This window comes from Eutrigla gurnardus, assembly GCF_963514095.1.
Source record: "Eutrigla gurnardus genome assembly, chromosome: 10".
NCBI classification, from domain to species: domain Eukaryota; kingdom Metazoa; phylum Chordata; class Actinopteri; order Perciformes; family Triglidae; genus Eutrigla; species Eutrigla gurnardus.
Window position 1 is genome coordinate 19,219,765 of NC_139924.1, and position 20,639 is coordinate 19,240,403.

The 20,639-nt window shown below is 44.0% G+C and overlaps 1 protein-coding gene across 2 annotated transcripts in view; it reads right to left on the reverse strand.

Moving 5' to 3' along the window:
- Positions 1-683: 683 nt before the first annotated feature.
- ankrd13b (ankyrin repeat domain 13B) overlaps positions 684-20,639 on the reverse strand; it is a 29,558-nt gene continuing 9,602 nt past the window's right edge. The window contains exons 2-15 of one of the 2 annotated variants that reach the window (XM_084019852.1): positions 17,295-17,430; positions 15,609-15,733; positions 14,671-14,716; positions 14,288-14,431; positions 13,500-13,740; positions 11,182-11,248; positions 10,289-10,370; positions 7,960-8,024; positions 6,940-7,076; positions 6,139-6,296; positions 5,671-5,859; positions 5,139-5,302; positions 4,043-4,119; positions 684-2,520 (exon numbers count right to left, since the gene is read on the reverse strand). In XM_084019852.1, coding sequence (XP_083875978.1) covers positions 2,319-2,520; positions 4,043-4,119; positions 5,139-5,302; positions 5,671-5,859; positions 6,139-6,296; positions 6,940-7,076; positions 7,960-8,024; positions 10,289-10,370; positions 11,182-11,248; positions 13,500-13,740; positions 14,288-14,431; positions 14,671-14,716; positions 15,609-15,733; positions 17,295-17,430 — 1,833 coding nt within the window. In that variant the 3' untranslated portion in view covers positions 684-2,318. Of the gene's footprint in view, positions 2,521-4,042; positions 4,120-5,138; positions 5,303-5,670; positions 5,860-6,138; positions 6,297-6,939; positions 7,077-7,959; positions 8,028-10,288; positions 10,371-11,181; positions 11,249-13,499; positions 13,741-14,287; positions 14,432-14,670; positions 14,717-15,608; positions 15,734-17,294; positions 17,431-20,639 lie in introns of both variants that reach the window. The other variant, XM_084019851.1, reaches the window with a different exon arrangement.

Sequence of the window (20,639 nt, forward strand, 5' to 3'; positions counted from 1 at the left end):
CACACACACACACACACACACGCACACGCACACACACACACACGCACGCACGCACACACACGCACACACACACACGCACACACACACACCCCGTGTTTTTTCTGTGGCTCTTTACAAATTCCCTTCACACACACCTGCAGCCCAGTGCTTCCACTGTCCTGATGTTATTCATAATGTCGAGCTGAGTCAGTGCAGTGGAGAGGTTGCGGCTGCATACTGCTGATTCACGGAGAAAATTATTTTGTTCACTCTTTACCCCATTCCCTCCAACCCAGCACGGAAGCACAGAAAGCAGCCTCGGTGCTCCGAGTGGTCTTTATAAGAGGGTTAAAAATCTCTAAGCTGTTCTTTTACTCCCTGTCAAGCCTTAAATAACTACAGGCAAACCCCCCACTTGGATCAGCCTGAGGCACTGGGAAGCCATGTCAAAGGGAGGGCGATGGAGGTGGAAGCTGCTCAACGCAGATCAACTCTCTCTGATGCTGCAGCAACCATCAATCTTGTGAGGAATGAATTGCCTTCGGTCATTGGCCTTCACTGGAGATGACTGGGAAACTAAGTTACAGTGGAAAGCTGCAGCTGAAACTCAGCGTGTGAGGTCAAGGGATTTGAAGCATGCGAAAAAGAAATGATTAAATAACCCACTCGTGCAATGCTGTTCCAAAAAGATGTTTCTTTATTTGAATCACTATCTGAAATCAAGCATACACCATGAAAACATCTTGCCGCTTCTCTTTTCTGCAACATTTTTTAAAAAGTAAAAAAAAAACAATATTTTAGCTCGACTGCTTAACTGTGAATTGGAGATGCGGACAACAGGGGGGGGGGGGGGGGGGGGGGGCGTCCTCCTCAGTTTGTGCTGATATTGGAGTGTTACAATTGTACATTTCTTTCAAAGAAATAATAATAATAAAAAAAGAGAAGGAAAAAAAACTGTCCCTGTCCGTTCTCTTCCTTTGCAACAAAACATGTTTCCTCAGTCCTTGGCTAGCCTTGAGCACTGCAATATGATGTTACTTACAATTATGAGAGCAAGACTGAACCATTTTTTCTCTAGCTGCACCGTTAACCCACCTGTATCATTATTAGACAATCACAGCAACTAACATTATCTCGATGGAGAGAGTCGATTTGGGGGCAAGTGAGAGGTCTGGTGGAGGACTCGAACAAATACAAGACTTTGGACACTGCTGTTCCTTGTCCTGTGCAAAACTGTGCCATACCTGGCATGTCTAAACTGGGAAAGCTTATATTGCAGGTCTCCAGGCTGGACTCAAGTCGGAAAAAAAATGACTTCAGCAGTTGCAGACCATGCTGAAATATTACACACACACACACACACAGCGTACCGTGACTATACAGAAAGCATCCACTCATGTAAGGTGAGAGGATGCAAATATACAGAAAACATGTCTATTCCACAATCCACTTACAAACCACTATCATGTCTCTTTATTGTTTGTATTACACACAAGCCGGCCACAAACTCATAGTACATTATCTGGTAGTCTCATCGTATCTGTGCTGCTGCAGTCTAACGTCAGGCTAAAATTACAAGCGGCCTGAGTTTAGTTTGTGCTCAAACTCATCATCTACGTCCATTAACAGTCATATAATGTGATCCGCCCACAAGCTAAATACAGTACATCTGGATTTTGTGCAAAAAAAAAAAAAAAAAAAAAAAAAAAGTTTCATTAAAAACTGAGAAAGTCAGATGACATTCAACTCAACTTGATCAAGAAGTTTACAGTGTTCTCCAACACCACTGGTCCTGCTCTGTCCGCACAAACTGATTTTTTTTTTTAACGTTACAGTTAATACTGTTTACTGGTGGCAAAAGGACTCAGTGAGCATGTGTGTGTGTGTGTTGGTGCTGGAGCAGAGAGTCAGTCGAACACAATATGTTTCCAGGACATTGCGGAGAGCTGGTTTTGAAACACACACGCGCGCACAGATACACACACATACCTGCAAACACACAGACATCACTCATCCGAGGAGGCATTCCACCATAACTTGTTGTATTGTTGGTTGTAAACTGGCACTGGTCAGGAAAGTACCATGTGGCACCAGAAAGAGGAAAGTGACATCCCTCCCTGGCTGTCTGAGGCTGGACGGCCACGTCACCGTATGGCTTCATGGGAAAGGTCTGAAGAAGGCGATGGGAGAGAAAGGCCATTGGATTGTATGAGACAACTACGAGGATTTGGGTGTTTATTTCCAGCCACTCTTGAGTGTGCTTTAAGTCGCCTGAACTTTTCTCCCATGAGACTTGGTCCAGACCCCTCCCCTCAGACCCCTGCTGGGTCACTCAGCTCTCACTTCTCCATCAACGACAGCTGGATGATGCGCTGTAGCTCAGCCTCTTCCCGCTGTTGCCGAAGCACCGCCTCTTCCTGCTCTCGAGCCGAGATCTCCATGGCGATGCGGAGCTGCTCGTCGTAGCTGCAGGTGGTCGGCTGCTTCTTGGAGGGGGTGGAGCAGAGGCTGGAGGGGGCTCGGGGCTTGTGCTGGGGGGTCCTGGGGTGGGGGATAGTGAGGGAGATGGAGAGAGCGAGAACACAGATTCAAGAAACTTTTTCGTGGATGCTCTTTTGAAATGTCCGCCGTAGCTTCTACCACACTTATATCCCACAGGTTCAACGATTATAAGCAATTAGTGCAGCAGTTGATGCTCCTTTAACACTTCCAAATGTGAGCTGTAATTAGAAATGGCACCTTTTTTCATCGTAGTTTGAAGCAGCAGTACCACACCTCAGGACTGCAGGCTTCTGAGGACGATTGTACATTCTACGGCACAAAAACCTCAGCTGCAGCACCGCTACATTCCCCTCCTGAATCCCAGCTAAGAAAACACTAAGGATGTTCTCTGACCTGTCTCACACAGCCTATTCATACTTCTCTCTCGCTCTGTGTGTGCCTCTGGAAGAAAGCCAAGGACTATCAGACATTTTGCATTCAGCTCCCTTAACTTCTTTTACAACTGCAGACTTGATGGATTGTTGTAAAAAAAACCTTTATTACCAACTTCATCAATGTCAGTGTTAATTAATTAATTTGTACATTGCTGTCAACTTATCAGAGAGAGAAACCTGTGGCCTTTAGTAACGACTTCATTGATAAATGGTTAGAAGTCTCTTCAACACACAAATAATACAATATTTCAAGCTATTAGGGTGATACGTTGTGTGCATTTTTAGTCCTTACACTATATGACTTGATAGGACAACACAACCACTGTCAACCCCCAGTACCCTCTAACATTATAACATAAGTGTGTCAGTCAACACCGCAGTTGCGAGATTGAGTGTCAAAAGAGGGAAAGACTGTGTTTCCATCCACTCATCTACAAATACAGAGGACACAGAGAGATACACCATCTGGAGATAACACACTAAAGTCAACAGCAGAACTGTCTACTGTGAAAGCAGGAAACATTACCATCCTCCAGTCTTCCCCTACACACACACACGCACACACACACACACACACACACACACACACACACACACACACACACACACACACACACACACACACACACACACACACACACACACACACACACACACACACACACACAGAAGAATAGAGTAGGGGAGGACACAACTACAGGATATGACTCAGGGATTGAGGGAAAGATCTGCAGGATGGAAAAAAAATAATACAATGGAAGAGTGTAAGACACTGAAGAATAACAATACATAACAGAAGTGAGAGGAAGTCAGAAATAATATGGCCGACGGAACGGCAGGAAACATGTCAGTCTTAGATATTTATGTTGTTTTGATTGTGGATTCCAGCTCTTTTGAAGATGAAAGTCCCATTCATTCTTAACAACTGATGTTTTTAATCCAACGTTATCTGCAGCTTCTGGTTTGTTTCCTGATCATGAAGGAGTTGGACGGAGGATAGGGGGATGGGAAATGGGCGTATACAAGGATTTACAGAGGGAGATGTATAGGAGTAACGCAGAGGTGGAGAGAATGATGAAAAGAATAGAAAAATCAGATGAAGAAAGAAAGAAAAAGAGACGTCTGACCTCTCCAGACGACTTGGGTCACAGGGCAGAGGGTGTGTTCCTGGCTTGCTATTGGTCAGCGCCTCCCAGATGGTCACCTAGACACAGAGAGGAGGCCACGCAGGAAGTCAGGGAGCGAACACGGGAAGTGGGTCGTGGACAGATAAAGACGCGCTGGTGCACGTGTAACAACAGCATCCTCCATGCAGGCCTCTTCCTGCTGATGTATGCTAAAGTACCTCTCAGGCCCAACACAGCGACAGCCAGCTGGCTTGTTTATGAATTGTGAACTGACTGAATGTAAACTAGATCGATCCTGGCCCTGGTTTTTTAGTACACATGCCCAATAGTCATATTATGCAACTATTAATATTAATAAGCACCTGTTAAAACACTACACTATTAATGCACATCATATCATTTATTCTCAACAATGACTCGATTGAGGGATGGAGGTTTTGTATGATTTCGCAAAAAAGTGGTGCATATACTGCAGAAGCCATTAATACCATTAATATGTAGATACCATTAATGTGCAAATTCTTAATACAGGACTTTGACGATTCCACCACTTTAATGCAAGCAATGACCACACACAAAATCCCTCACACACAGCTCCCCCCCCTCCCAAAAAAATTGGCCTGCTTTCAAATTGGAGCTTTTATCAAAAATGGCACCTTTAAAAAAAATAAAATAAATAAATCTGCAGCAGTAAACCGGCTCAGGACAGCAGGCTGCTGAGGATGAGGAGGACAAACTACAGCAGCTGCAGCCTTGCTTCTGCCTCCTCTACATTCCCATCCTGTATCCAAGCTAAGAAAACACGGAGGATGTTCTGTGACCTGTCTCAGCCAGCCTAGTTAAACTCCTCTCTGGACCTCTGGAACATAGCCAAGGGCTATCAGGATCTCTGGGATTTCAAAACAGCACCTACCCCGAGGCAGTGTTGAATGTAATGGGTCTGGGCTCCACACATCACAGGTAATTCATTCTGCTTATTGATTTTGCTTCAGTATTGATTTGTTTTTATTTAGAAAGCGGTCGCACTTTTCCTATTTCAGTGTGTCAGTCATTTGTATAGAGGTAATATTGGGCACCCCAGTTGTTTTAAGCACACCTGATCATATTCGGAGCCGGCCTCCAGCAGACTCTGCTGAATAGCGAACTGCAGCAGGTCCTCCTCCTCATCCCTCATGGTGTCTCTCTGCCGGCTCCCTAGCATGGAGTATCCAGGCGGGGGCTCGAACACACACGGGGGAATCTCTCCAGCTCGACACGACACTGCAGCACACGGGGAAGGCAAAGGGCAAGGAGTGTTATCTAACGGCCAATGTGGTTAGACGAAAGGAAAAGAGTAGCAAAGAAGAAAACAAGTGCAACTTTATTGGGGACTTATTTCCTGTTTTAATTTGCCCTCCTGTCTGATAAAAAAAAAAAAGTTCCCTGTTACCCTCATCTGCAATCAGAGTCAGAAAGGAAGATAAATCCAAAGTTAAAGATGTTGTATCAGGTAGTTTTCCTTCCACACTATCTGTGGTAATCTATTAGCGGAGATTTATACAATAGCAGAAATTACAGTTGAGCTCATATTCTATTATTTTATCAGCTGAAAAATAAAATGTCACCAGATAGTGTATGTGAGTTCTTACTGCTGGAACTGGAGCTGGAGACGCTGGAGGAGTCGCTGCCTGGAGACGGGGTGTCTGTCCTCGGGGTGTCCCTCTGCCGGTCCCCCTCCACCCCGACGTCGTTGTCAGCACGCATGCCGATCCCCTCCTCGCAGCCGTTCAGGTTGCTGAAGGTGATCCTGGCATTCAGGATGTGGTAGAGAGGGATCTCTGCAGGGAAACGGAGCAGAAAACAACATTGTTATTGCAGAGTTTACGTCTTTTGGATCAGTCTCCATCCAGTTAACCATGCATGTCCTTTACGTCAATTCTTTCCGTTATCATTGGCAATCTTTTCTGTCCCTTTTGCTCACTTTACTTCTCCGTCTTCGTGCCTTTCCATCCATCCCTGCATCTGTTTGAATTACTCATCGTTTTCCCATTTAACCAGCTGTCATCTTAACCTGCCTTCGTCTGTCGATGAATCTATCTCACTCCGCCAGCACTCACCAATCTTGACAGGGAATCCAGGCGGCAAGCGCAGAGTGATGAAGTCACGCAGCTTGGCGAACAGGGTGTTGGAGATTGCCATGAGATCGATGATGGGCACCACTTGTTCTGCCAGGGACAGAGGATGGGACTCGCACAGCCACAGCTTGGCTTTAAACCTGGCAACGAGGAACACAGGCACGCCCTTGAGAAAACTGATGAGGTGACAGGGTTTGTTGATGAAAAAATAATTCCGACTGCAGAAACAAATTCATCTCCTCGTTCGAGTAATTAGCTCTGTGGCGCGGACGCACACAAAGAGATTGATCACACCAGCTAACGGCGACTGTCGGGCGGGCCGCTGAGTTGTGTTCGACTCGAGGCCGATCGATGCTTGTATTTTAACTTGTCCGATAATGAACACCGCGGTGAGAGGCAGCTCTGAAACCTCGGACACTTCGTCCTTGTGATGTCCTATTTGTTTTGTATAGGAACAATGAAACTGACATCTGAAAACGCCAGACAGTCGTTCAGAACACGGAGCAGATGATTGGGTGGCAGGTTGGCAGGTGGGTGAGAGAAGCAAGATATTGAAAATGAGAATAATTAGCTACATTGGTTTCTTTTGGTCATTTAGGTAAATCAGATGATGTGTTTAAATATGTGTGGGCTTATTTTCCACTATAATCCATCTTCCCTCTTAAGGTCAGCCACCATGAATTGGCTGATTTAACCCTGCATGTAGGTGTATGGGCGATGAGTTTGGAGGGCGACCTCACTGTATGCAGGCTGCCTGTCTGTTTTCCTGACCGCCTGTCTCACCTCTGGGTCTTGGTGGTGAGCTGGCAGGGGTGGCCGATGTCCCTCTGAGTCAGGGACGAGCCCGGGTTGAAGTATTCCTCGGCCGTCAGCGCCGCAGGATTGGTCATGGCAGGAGACGACATCTGGGTCACAAGGGCCTGCATAAAGAAAATAATGAACGTAAAAATGACAAAATTCTGGCTTTTCAAACCATTTCTTGTTCTAGTTCTAGGCTTTCCTCTTAAATGCTGGCATTTTTTCAACAGCTCAGGGAAAGCGAAAAACTTTGCCCAGAAGCAAAAACTTGAGAACAAATGACAAAGCAGTTTTCTCACTCCAGCATTTTAGTCTGTTGATTCATATCTCTAATTAGGAGCTCAGGGTAGACTGTTGAGTACAGTAAACCTGTCAAAGGCAGTTCACCGTTACCGGCGGAGGTAGAGCCTGCAAAAGACTTGTGAAACCGAAGCAAAATTATTTCATCTTTGTTGAATTTTCCTTACAGTTAAAGTCATTTCCCTCCAAATCCAATAAGGCTTTGGCAAAATTGAAGCATTACGGCTTTACAGTCAAAATATCTGCAGAGCGTATGTCCAAGCCAAAACAAGCATCTGCTGAGCCAACACCAGGGTGTGTGTCTTCTTTGTGAAGCTGAACAGAGCAGAGGTGACAGCGAGGGGGAACAAGTGAAAGGCATCGGGAGGGAGAAATGAGTCATAGAAGCTTTCCCAATGGACACAAATATATATATATATATAAAAAAAAGCATAATCAGTATTTGAGAGCAGGTTGGAGGCTTTGACTTATTGTTTTACTCTGCAGGCATGCTCTCCTACTGACACAGTGGACCGTGTCTTTCACAAGTACCAGCGTGAACCCGTTTAATCGCCGCTTTCAGGCGAAAACACCCTTGTAAGATTATAATACCATGTCCGTGCCCCACAGAGCAAGAAAAATGTAATCCTTTATTTCAAGATAACACTGGGTAACCACGGCAATCGCCATTTGATGGTTTATCATTGAAATAATCTGTCAATTTACCCCGTTGTTTGGTCCCATGTGTTGCTCAGCGATCCCAAGGAAGTTCTGCAGTGGAGTCTTGCCGCCTGCTCAGACACACACACACAGCAGTGATGAGTTAGACGGATGATGTAGTTACACAATGTACACTGTCCTGTCATAAATACTCACGGCACCACAGATCAGCCGAAGCCCGGCCGCAGTTTGTGCTCGTTTAGCCAGAGATGAGGAATCGTGGGCTCATTAATCTCCACGGAGGTGTCATTCTGCTCGACAGAGCTTTGCTCAAGATAACTTAATAACTGGATTGTGTGTGGCGGTCTTACCATCCACCATGAGCCAGCATTAAATGAACAGAATTAAACTGTACTTCATTATATTGAACTGAACTATATTATGTTTTTAAGCTGCTAATTAGAGGAGAGTCAATTCAAAATCTAAATATCAGTCGATCTGAAACGAGCAGGAATATGGATTTCATGAAAATGATGCAGTATGTGAGCAGCAGTACGTGTAAATGCATCAAGAAAACTAACACTCAAACAACTATGTGGAAACTAACAAGTGCTTTGAAGACTCTTAAGGGATGTTTATAATGCAGCAGTAATGGAACTCTATTAGGATCTTGGAAGACGGGAGCTTTTTTGGGGGAGTGTCAAGATGTCTTCTTTGGATTTTTAAAGACTCCCTCCAGTCATTTGAGATGAGATACAAATACCCTGCATGGAATGATCATTTGTGTCCGATATATTACATATTGCTCCAGTCATTTCATAGTGTATTCATTTTCAGTTTGCTATAGTTTTACCAGTGCTTTTGTGTAACATTTCAACAATTACTATCCCGGGTTTGTTTGTGTTCAAATTGTTGCCATTTGACATCAAGTACTGGTTTAATTCCACGCAAACGCACAACCACAGTTTAGTTTCAGTTAGATTGATTAGGTTGCAGGTTTGAACAGTAAACTGTTTGTCGTTCATATTCACCATTTCATTGTTCCTTTGTCCACAATTCAGTGTTTGAGGAGGAGCCGCTGGGCATTTCCTGGGTATTTATAGTGATGATGTCATCACTGATGTCACTGGACCAAATTTAGGAAGTCTGCCTTCCTATCATTTAATTGACACTCTGGCTACGCTATACCACATTCTCCCTTAATAAAACATCCAGATTCTATCGATATGCAAATACTGATCCTTTCAAAAGCTTAATTGTTGGACATGAGATATCCAAACTTGTTCCTGTTCATATGTGCAGGCATTAAACTTCAGGAGGTCACTGAGAAACTTGCATCTTTCTAAACTGTGAAGCTCAAAGATCCAAGTGAAGTACCAATACGTGAAACAATTTTTCTTTTTGGAGTGCAGAGGGACTTTAAACTCCTTAAATTAAATAAAAGATCAAACCTGAAGTACATCTCTAACCCTAACCCTACTCTCAAAAGGAGGACTGTGTTGATGTGGTTTGACCGGATTTTATTCACAAACATCGTCATCTACATCATCACATTTCGATTCATATGTTGTATGTCTTTGTCCAACTGAGCCCTGCTCACGTCAAACCAGTGAGATAAGCACAGAGAAAAGCACAGAGGGTTGTAACTTGAGCAGAAAAGAATGTGATCATGCAGGATCGCATCACTCATAGTAAAAAAGCTGATTGAGAACACTAGATTAGATAAGAAAAACATTGTTTTTAGGCTGCCATGGGAATACCAGCAGCTCAATTAGTTAGAAGAGAGTTATGAGCAGCCAGGAAAACATGTTAGTCTGTGGCTTCATCTACAGCTGCTGCTTGACTCAAGATACATTATGTGTATGTCTATATGAAGTGATTTCTTTTTACAGTGGTGACAAAGTGATGGTAAGCAGCACAAGGGAAGGTCAAATAGAGTGAGTCACTCATTCAAGAGTCAGTGTAGCGCATCCAAGAACACTCCACTTCTGCGTATTAGCAGCCTGCAGATGGGGATTGTGACCTGGGAGAGTCGAGCCCTCAGAGGAGCGCGTGATGGTTGATCGTCGCAGACAGCGACAGACCGGGAGAGAGAGGCCCGCTAATCCTGTTTGATTTATGATCTGAACCAGAAAACGAGCCGGAGCCACCGGAGCCACCGGAGCTAGCGTTACAGGCTGTTAGCCGGAGCCTCGGGGTGATCTCATTGAGCTCAGGTGTGAGCGATTACTCATCAGTGGCTCTTTTATCAGACCGGGCACAGCACTTGGACTGAGGAGGTTACAGCAGCAGCATGCGGGGGATGATGCAGTCACACACAATGAACACGTTGATGGCCAGGGAGGTGGCGATGTCGAAGGCAGTGACGTACAGCTGACAAAATAAAGGGACTTACCTTTTGTCTTGTTCTTGTTCTGGTCTGACAGATGGTCCGTTCTGGTCCTGGTGATCAGCTCCACATTGGATGCTGCGTAAACCTGAAAGAGGAGACAAATCACTTTTCTGTTCCGTTGGCATAATACTACTACTACTACTACTACTACTACTACTACTACTACTACTACTACTACTTATAATAATTATTCGCATGTTTTACTGGCGGAGACTTTGAGACCCCAAACATTTTCTGTACATTTTTCAGAATAAACAAATATTAGCTTTGTTTTTTTGTCACTAAACCAAGAATGGATTAAACCAAACTATTTGTTCCTACTCTTAATACAAGTCTAACGTCATCAAGCCACAGTTCACAGCAAAAATACTGGTATTCCTCATTAGTGACCCCCCCCCCCTCCACCAAAAAAAAAAAAAAAGGTATACTAGTTAAAGATTTAGCAGTTGTATTTACACTTGACGACGGACAAGTGGAAGGAAGAGCTAAAAGGCATCCAGCAGCTCAACGGGTGTTGTCTGTCTGTGTTTGTAACCGAATCAATGATGCAGAAAATAGATGCTTTTCAGGCAGCAGTATTTTACTGTCTGAAGTGCTTTTAAACTACTAGTGACAGATGGTCCTGGGTGTCTGACTCCCAACCATCCCTCCGGGGGGTCAAGAAAACAAATAGGGTCACGGTAATGCACGTGTCTGCACGATATTAATCTATTTTTATGTTGTTTAGTTTTGACTTCATTTCATGGACCATCTGGTCTTTTATGCGCTGATAAATTTCACTCATTTGATGGTAAAGAACTCAGGTTTCAGAAATGAATCTGTCATCGTTTAAAAATGTAGACGGTTTTGTCTATTAAAAGGTTTTAAGTGATCTGTCGGGGGAACCTGTGCTCTACCTTGGTGTCGTATCCGTTCACCATCTCGGTCTTCTCGCTCCTCCAGCCCAGTATACCCGTCTTGTTCCTGCAACAGAGATCCAACACAGTTGGTGTCGATTATTCGCCTCTCCTGAGCAATCTCTGTAGATATGTGCTTGAGAGGATATCATAAATACAGATTAGATTACATTTTCTTTATATCTGCAGCCTGAAAACAACACAGACATTGTCCTTGTTTTGTTTTCTGTGAAGATCAACCGTTCGGTGGAAGCCTGCCCAGAAGTTAGTGAGGCTTATCTCATCTCCATGATCTATTCACAGTGAGTTTTCAGGGAAGATCTCCCCCATAGTAGCGCTAATAATTGTGAATACTTCTTTGAAATGACAATATTCAAACATATTAAATATGTGACCATTTTGGAAACAGTAAAACTGTATGTTTTTGTGCATTGCTGCATGAGGAGGTATTAACTCCAGAGGTGGATGCCCCTTTCTGTGGTACTTGACAAAGTGCTTTGCTCTGACGCATCATAAATCGATTATTGGCATGCAGGCAGTAGTGCTGAGCAGGGGAAATGCATAGTGGTGACACTGAGGTACAAGTTTGACAAGTTCGACCCCGCCCCCCCCCCAAAAAACACCACTTCTGCCTGCTCACTTCTTTTTGTCCATCCTCTCTCCATCTTCTTCTCACTTCCTGTCTCGTTCCATGATTCACCGATCTATCACCGTGTCCCTCCACAGGGATTTTTCTCCCTTTGTCTCCCCGCCTCCCTCCAAAACCACCGAAACCACTGTTTCTCTCTGCACGTCTTCTACAGTTCCCCTCATTTCTCTCTGTCCCATCCCTTTTCCTCTCTTCCTCCATTGTCTTTCTTTATCCCTCCCTTTCATCATTCTATTTCACCATTTTCTCATCCCTCTTTGTCCAAAACTTTCTTTGTTCCCGTCATCACTTTCTCCTTCTCTCTGTCACATCAGTCTATCTGTCCTCTATGCCCCCCCCCCCCCCCCCCTCCGTTTTTTCCTCCTAACACATCTTTCCATCTTGCGCCACTGTGACTTTATGTGAAAATGAGCAGTAAAACTGTACCGTAAGCATAATAAAAGCTTCTAAATTGACTGCACCCACGCCACCTGCTCAGCCAATTTTATTTTCTACCCCCGTCTCCATTTTTCTCCTTGTCATCTTCCTCTTCCACGGCTCTCTGTTCTGATATCTGCCTCTCGATGTTCACCGGTGCAGCTTACCTGCACCGGAGTTTTGAGCTTTTTTGAAGCTGCCTGAGCCTGAAGCTAATTTCTGCCTCACTACCTCCACCCCATGCTTACTCCTGACACATTTCTTGACATTTTAGGCATCCAAGTTCCACAATGGAGTATTTTTGGGTAGATAAAAATGCAATGGCTTTAAAGGGAGCAAATTTTACTTTTGCTGAACACAAAAAAAGATAATGATTTAGTTTGATTTTATTTGTTCATTTTTCTGGGACTGTGCTATTCCCCATTTCTGTATTATAGGATTTTTTTTCCCATCAGTGTGTTGAGGACACCACCAAAAATACTAAATAGAATCATTTCTATTCCTTTAATTTTCTTATTTTTATTGATTTTATTAATTTATTTTATAATAGGAAGACTGAGGTGTTGTTTTCTAAAAGCTACATAGTTTAAACTAAAACACTTTTTTTTTAGAATGAACTCAGTTGTTTAGTTTACTTACATTTGAGCATATTCCACCTCAGCTCTGTTATATATCAGCAATATGGGATGTTCAGTTCACTTTTTTGTTGTCTCCACTTCCCCATTTACTGCTGCATTTCTGTTAATGTTTTTTTTGCATTTTGTGAAATGCATGTCGACAGCCACAGAGAACCTGCCTGAACAGCATCAGTGAAGGAAATTCAACAATAAAATAATGATTTTCTCTACTCAGGAAAAAAGAAATCCAACACTCAGAGCAGCAGATGTCCTGAGGGTGAATTACACTGTGTTGTGTGTGGAAAAAAACAATGTTGTGCTTGTTCTTTGGAAGATTGTTGAACATGTTTGTGCTCTTGGGTTCTAAGGAGTGTTACACGGCATCCTGATGTTTATTCTTCATGTTTTTGATTTTTCAAAAATTGACAGATATTATTAAAGTCTGCATAGTTATTCACAAAAAAACAATCTGCCACAAAATCACAAACATGCTGCGCGTCAAGAAAAGCTATGAATGAGTGTGTATAGCCGTATTTCCCCTTCATTTTTAGGTGCGTTTGGGTCACAGTCATCCTGGACGATTTCTGCATCACCAAAAATATTCATGTTCTGTGTGTATTCTGTGGGCGTCTGACCTCTCGAAGGCGATGTTGCGGGTGTCCAGCTGAGTGGTCACCACGGGGGCAGACAGCCTGCCTGCTACCTGCTCATCGCTGGGCTGCGTCGCTCCCAGAAGGCCCAGACCGCCGGCGTCGCTGCTGCAGGTGGCACCGTTGCCCCGGCCAGGTGAGAGTGCTGTGAGAGATGAGACGCACAAGGTCTCGCAGAACACCAGCTGCCTGTCATGGTCGACCTCCATCACCTCCGCGCTGGAGTCTGAGAGGCGAGAGGGTGAATGACAAGTCGAGCAATGTTAGTGAGAGAGGCAGAAGTTGACGGTGGGAAAGTACTACAATACAAACATGCCAGTTGATGCTGCAGGACGCAAACGTAGAGGGGTACATGTAAGGGAAAGTCAGGAGGGATGTGGAGAGATGAGAGAGAGATGCTGCAGATGGACGGAGAAAAGGAAAGAGCACATTAAAAATCAGGCAGGCGAGTCGAGAGAAAAGGTTACAAAAGGAGAATTATTTTAAAGTGGTGAGAGGAAGAGCAGAACAATGCAGTGGACAGTCGAATGTGTGGAAACAGTACAAAGAGCAAGTCATCCTGGGAAGGCGTGGCCACACCTTATTATAGATTTACATGACATTTCAGATGTTAAAATGATATTTTAGGGAAATACGTGTATTCAGAGACGGATGAGAAGATCAACACCACTGTCATGTCTATATGATACGGCAAGCTACTATTGGCAGTCAAAGCACAAAGACTGGAAACGGCACACACTCAGACACAGTGAGTCTAGAGTTTGACCTCTGACCTTGTCCCCTGAAAATGAAGCTGCGGTTTCCTCTCTGCCAGGTCATCTGTTCAAAGCCCATCAGGGTGGTGTCAACGCGGAGACACTGACCACTCTTCCACACCCTGTAGGTGTCGCTGGGGCAGATACGAGACACCAGGGGCACTGAGGACAAAACACAGACGCATTATAAATCATGTGTTTTAACACTTGTGGTTTTGTTAAGCACATTCTGTTTAACACCGAAACCAAAGCTGCAAATGCATTCTTTGTACATTCATGCTTTATGTGACCATCAGTGTTCGGTGCAACAGGAAGAAGTAGGTCTCTTCCATCCCAGAGGGAGGTGACACTCAATTCCTTTTTTGACTGCTTTACTGACTGGAATGAAAGTCTGGACTCACCCCAACTGGTAAACTCCCATTTCATCTCCACGTAGAAGTCCTGGGCCTGAGCACAAAGAGGCAAAATGAGAAATCAACCAGCACTGATAACGTGCTGACGAGAGAGAGAGAGAGAGAGAGTTGGGGGGATAGACTGATGAATTTAAAGATAGGCCGGGAGAGCGGCAGGATAGCAAACTGGAGGAAGAATTGCAATGATGCTGCTTCATTGTCTGTTCCAAAGATGAGGGGGGGCTGGCACAGAGTAGTGGTTGTGTATGTGTGTGTGTGTGTGTGGGTGTGTTGATAATAGAAGTGACGGATGGAGGAGTGGAGGGGGAGAGTGATGTGGTTGGGAGCAGCAGCAGATGAGAACAGGGTGTGATGTTTGCATGTGTGCTTGAGTGAGAGAAGTCCTCGTCAAAGTGTGAGGGTGTTGTGTCTACCATGTGAGTATGCTGGAGCGTGTGTGTGTGTGTGTGTGTGTGTGTGTGTGTGTGTGTGTTGTCTGCAGCTCTACTGCTGCAGCAGGCTTCAACAGGATCTGCTGCACCTCGACTTTCTCCTTTCAGGATTCTAACCATCAACCTTCTCTCTAATTGTGCCTTCAAGCATGGCACTCCATACGCGGGTTGTGCAACATGAAAACCACTTGAATATATTTCCTCGTTGGGTAGTAAACAAAGTTATTAATACCTTCAAACAAAAACCAAGGATATTTGATGCAAAACAAAGATTGATGAAATGATTAAAAGGATTCATCTACATTTCAAATGAATGCGTATCTGCTCATAAATCCCCTTGACGCTTTAGTCGTTAGTTTGTGTTTTGTTTCATGTATGTGATTTGTTTTGTGTCTATGCAGGTGTGTGTGTGTGTGTGTGTTTGTGTGTGGTCACAGGAGTGTCTTATTCCATGTGTGCATCAAAGCATGCGTGCGTGTTTGTGTGAAATCCCACTTGGCGCAGTCGCTCCAGCAGGACGGGGATGCCCGCCAGCCTCTTGGCAGTCCTCTGGTAGTCACGGTAACGAAGCACGAGACGCACCAACTCCGGATCTCTTGTACTCACCGCCTCCTGAAGAACTGAAAGAGAAAGCGAGGTGGTGTGTAAAACGGAGCCAATCACTCAGACCTCATCTAAAATTTATGTACGTGAGCAATTTAAGGGGGGGGGGGGGGGGCAGCGAGAATTGCCAAAATCGGAAGTAGGCCAAGGGAAAAGCTGGTTTGACCAATTACTGCAGCGCGCCCATCACTCATCGGACCGCCTCTTCGCTGTTGTTAATTTTACATGCCGTTCTACACTTGCACGATTATATAATGTACTACATGATATTTCACCCAGAGACACGGTAATCAGATTAGAAGAAGAAAATAAGAGATTGCTTCCTGATCCAAAAACAGAATTATTCATGACCATAACAAAGATTTCACTTCACGGAGCTTAACTCATCACTGTCAATACATTTTTTTTTTTTTTTTTTTTTTTGTCTTGTCTTACATTACATGCAGTGTTACACAGGTTAAGACGGAAAGGACAAAAGATGAGGGTGGATTCACAGTAAAGGGGGTTAAATCAGTCAATATAATTGCAAGGTTAAAATGTGAACTGATTTCACGCTCCGTTAGTCTCTCATTTCCAGACCTCCACATTGCATTTGCACAGTACCAGGAGATAAGAGATGCCTGTTCTCTGGAAGAAGTGGTGACGAAAAAAGCATCGTGAGTGGTTTGCATTTTCTAAAACAGTCAAGAGTAGAAAAACTATGCAAAGCTTGTCGTTACCGATGCAAAAATAGAGTCAGTGGAAAAGGTTGTACACCATTTTGTGAATACAGTGTATCATATATCACACATTATAGATTATCATAGTCCTCTCATTGCGACCAAGGGAGCCACAACCACAACCACAGCATTTGCAGACCGTTCGTGATTGAGCCTTTCACCGGGTTACTATGACAGACAAAACTCTTCCGACCTGCACATGCATGCGTCATCTTTAGAAGAGGAACATTTTCAGGATATATTATTTGAACAATAAAATAAGGCCATGAGCCAAGCAGCATGTTTTTCACTTCCAACGGGTCTTCATGATTCAAGATGTCTAACTTTATTGCCGTATTTACATTCTTCAGAAATTCAGAATTCAGAAATTCCTTTCTGTGTGAAGGATGGCACTCATTTACTGGTGCAATTAGACTTTTGCAATGATAGATACTGTAAGGAGTTAAAATCCCAAACCCTTTTTATCCCCGGAAGGATCCAATTTAGAGGATAAAAATGTGATGGATGTTAACTCCTAAAGGGACCAAAAGCATGATGGGAAATGTGGTTATAGGTTTTTAACACTGGTGTAATTACAAACTACCAGGTCTCCACCATGATCTCATTGTTGTCATAACTGTTTATTATCATTGACAAAGATATATTATTGTATAAAATGCTACATGTACTGCCTTTATTTTGAAACTCCAATTACACCACCTGATAATGCATTGTGTACATCGAACATGGTATCAGAACTATATTTCTACACACACACACACACACACACACACACACACACACACACACACACACACACACACACACACACACACACACACACACACACACACACACACACACACACACACTCACTCACCGGTCCATCCATTGCGGTTCTCCTTGCTAACATCAGCTCCATGCTGCAGCAGGACCCTGGCACAGTCCAGGTGGCCCAGTGTGACAGCCAGGTGGAGAGGGGTCCGACCACGAGGGTCCAGAGACTCCAAATCAGTCTGGGTGGAAGAAGAGGAGGAGAAAGAAAAGAGGAGGAGGCAAAAGGAGAGAAAGTGAGAGAGGAGAAGTGAGCGTAACGGTAAGAGGAGGGATGGTTGGATGGATTAGGATTACACAGATAGGTCCTGTCTGCAACCTTCTGTCTGTTATCCTTCAAAATGTTCAGAAATGTCCATTTGAAAACCGAGGAAATGTGAGCAGTGAATAAAAAAATAAGTATAGTACATCAGGAGCAAGCTTCTCAATCTGACATGCCCTCAAGTAGTAAGTATTGTCTGTTCCTTTCTTCCTATATAACTGACAACAACACTGGTGAACAAAAAGCATAATTAATGCTAAAGGCTCACAGCTCGCAGCTCCACTCTGTATTTAGAACAGCATGTCAACAAGACCTCATTTGTCAGTCATATTACATTAGTGCTAATCTGCCATATCAATCATATCAATGCTCTGATACTCAATTAAAAAAAAAATAATCGCTGCAGCTGGGCTTTTAAACCCCTCTCGGACTTATTAAAAACACATTTGGTAGACAGCTTTGGATAATTTAAGATTCTCAGAATACTGACCTATTGATGTGTCTGGTTTTTGGTGCATCTTTTAATTATTATTATTTTTTAATTTTAAGAAGGGGCTTTTGGACCAGGCTATGTTTTACTTTCTCTGGGGTTTTTCTTCTTTGCAAAGGTTTAGATAAGAGCCAGCGGATAATTAGCTGTCTATTGCAGGTCTGCGTGTGTTTCACATACAGGACTGTTGAAAAGATCAGTCTCTCCTTATTGGCACCCTCTGCCACAGACTGTACAGGGTAACATGTCATCATGGATCTGTGCCTGTGTTACTGCTTCACAATTTGCACTGATCTCAGGTCTGCTGACAGTCGCCATTATTCAGGAACTAGGCTGCTCCAAGGTCAGTGCTGTCAGTCCATTACAGGTTTGAATTCTAATTAAGGATTACCCTTGTAGATAAACGACTCAGTATTTAAATAAAGACCTTAAGGAAATAGTGGACAATTATTTCATACTTTTGGAGAGCATTTTGAGGGTCTGGGTTTTTATTTTATTTGTAGTACGTTTATAAAATAATACATGATGTATCAGAAATATGGCTGAGCAGTTGCATTCAGTGTAGAGGTCGGAGTCATCATTGATCCACATAAATCCTTAAATCAAAGCAGTGAAGCGGGAGAAACTGTACAGAGGCTGAATTTTTAAGCAACTGAGAAAACACCAAACTACTGAACAAGTCAATAAGAGGAAGCTGTCCTGGCTGTTTACTGCACTCACTCACTGTATAATATTCTAATAAAAAGGACCGGCAGCTCCTGTTCGACGCAGGTTAAATGTTACGCTCCGAGGGAGAAACCCAGAACGACTCCGCCACTACGTTATCGATCATTATCAGTCACTGCGGGTTTTACGTTTTTTGGTATTTGCAAGGGAAATGAGGACACCCGCACACTCATACATGTGATGTATGAATGCAAATATGACACAAAGATGTACAAATGCTCACATTCACACACAAACAGGACCTTACAATGCTTGAATACATACTGGATTAAGTTGCGTAAGCCATAACGCAATAAAATGAACACGATATCATGGTTTCAGTGTGTTAATGGGCGTACTATCACTGAGCTGTCCACACTTTGGTGGAACTCTCTGCACCAAAAGTGACCCTATAGAGGAAGAGGAAGAGAGACAGAGACAGAAATAATGTGGCTCGAGAAATTTCTATTGAAAGAAACTGCCTGTCAGCAACAAATGTAACATGTAAGACAGGCGAAGGCGGAGAACGGGAGAAAGGGAAAAGAGCGACAGATTGTAGCAAGCATTGGCTACGGCAACCAACGGTATGGGGAGGGGTGAGGAAAGAGAACAGACGGACAGATAGAAGGGGAGGATGGAGGCGTAGAGGGGAGCTGAAGGAGACAACAACACGAGGGAGTCCCCCAGGAGCCGTGGAGACCGGGGGACTAGAGGGATGAAGCGTAGCAACGCAGGGGGAAGAAAGAGAGCAGTCAGCTTTGTTTGTGTGCGCTGGATAACGAACATGGTGTAACATGCAAATACAGCTTTTCAGTGTTCAGTGTGTGTCTGTGTGTGTGTGTGTGTGTGTGTGTGTGTGTGTGTGTGTGTGTGTGTGTGTGTGTGTGTGTGTGTGTGTGTGTGTGCTTGGGCAGCACAAATGTGTCTGTCAAAGGAAAGGGAACGAGTGGAAGAAAAGTCTAAAGTGAGGTGTCCATCGTTTAAACAACACCAGAAAGAGCAAAATCCCCACACTTAAATATTAATATCCAGTCCCACCAAAAAGGAAACGTTTTTTTTTCTTCCCACATTGTTGTAGGAACATGAAAGAGAGAAGGAAGACAAAAACAGAGAGAGAAAAACAAAGCTCATGGTTAAAGAAGTAGCTGAGAGAAAGAGTAATGGAATAAAAAAAACGAGAACAAAAGGGGCAACTTGACTCTTCTTTCAATTTTTGGCACTTGTCTCACAGCAGTCCTTTCATCCACGGCTCCCCCCCTTTAAGCAGCTGCGAGTCATATTGGTGATGATCAGTTTAAGCTTATTTCACAGCTGAACTCCATTTCAATGGAGAGCTGAGAGGTCAGCGGCTGAAAATGCTGCATAAAGACGCGAGAGGAGCCGGAGAGGAGGGAGCAGGGGCGAGGAAAGAGAGACGCTGATGGCGACGAGGCTAAACGGGAACATGTGGTAAGGTGGACGGAGGCAGAACAAGAAGGAGGGACAGTCCAGAATGGGTAGCAGTGAGGTGATTACAAGGGAGGATGTGGAGGGAGACAGATCGGGGAGAGTGCAGAAAACAGTGGGTGAAATATTTAGAACGGGCAAACAACAGAGCAATCCACTGAAGTGTAGCTTCTCTGGCTGCTTTCACCTCTGCTCAACTACACCTGATGTAGCTCCCGTCTTGGTAAAAGAGTGATTGGGTAAAAAAAAGCAAGAACGAGGGAATATATTTCAACCGCCTTCTCGACTTCTCCGTGATGAATTACTAGAAACGCAGTATTATTCACCACATCCATTATGTTCATTGCGAGTCACTCGAAGCGAAACTGTCGAATTAAAGCCCGTCATGTTGTTCAGAACATGTCAGCTTGTTAATATCTCACAGAGGGCCTCATTCCTCATCCCCCCCCCCGCCCATTTAGTCCAATTTGCATCAAAAGAAGCCAATA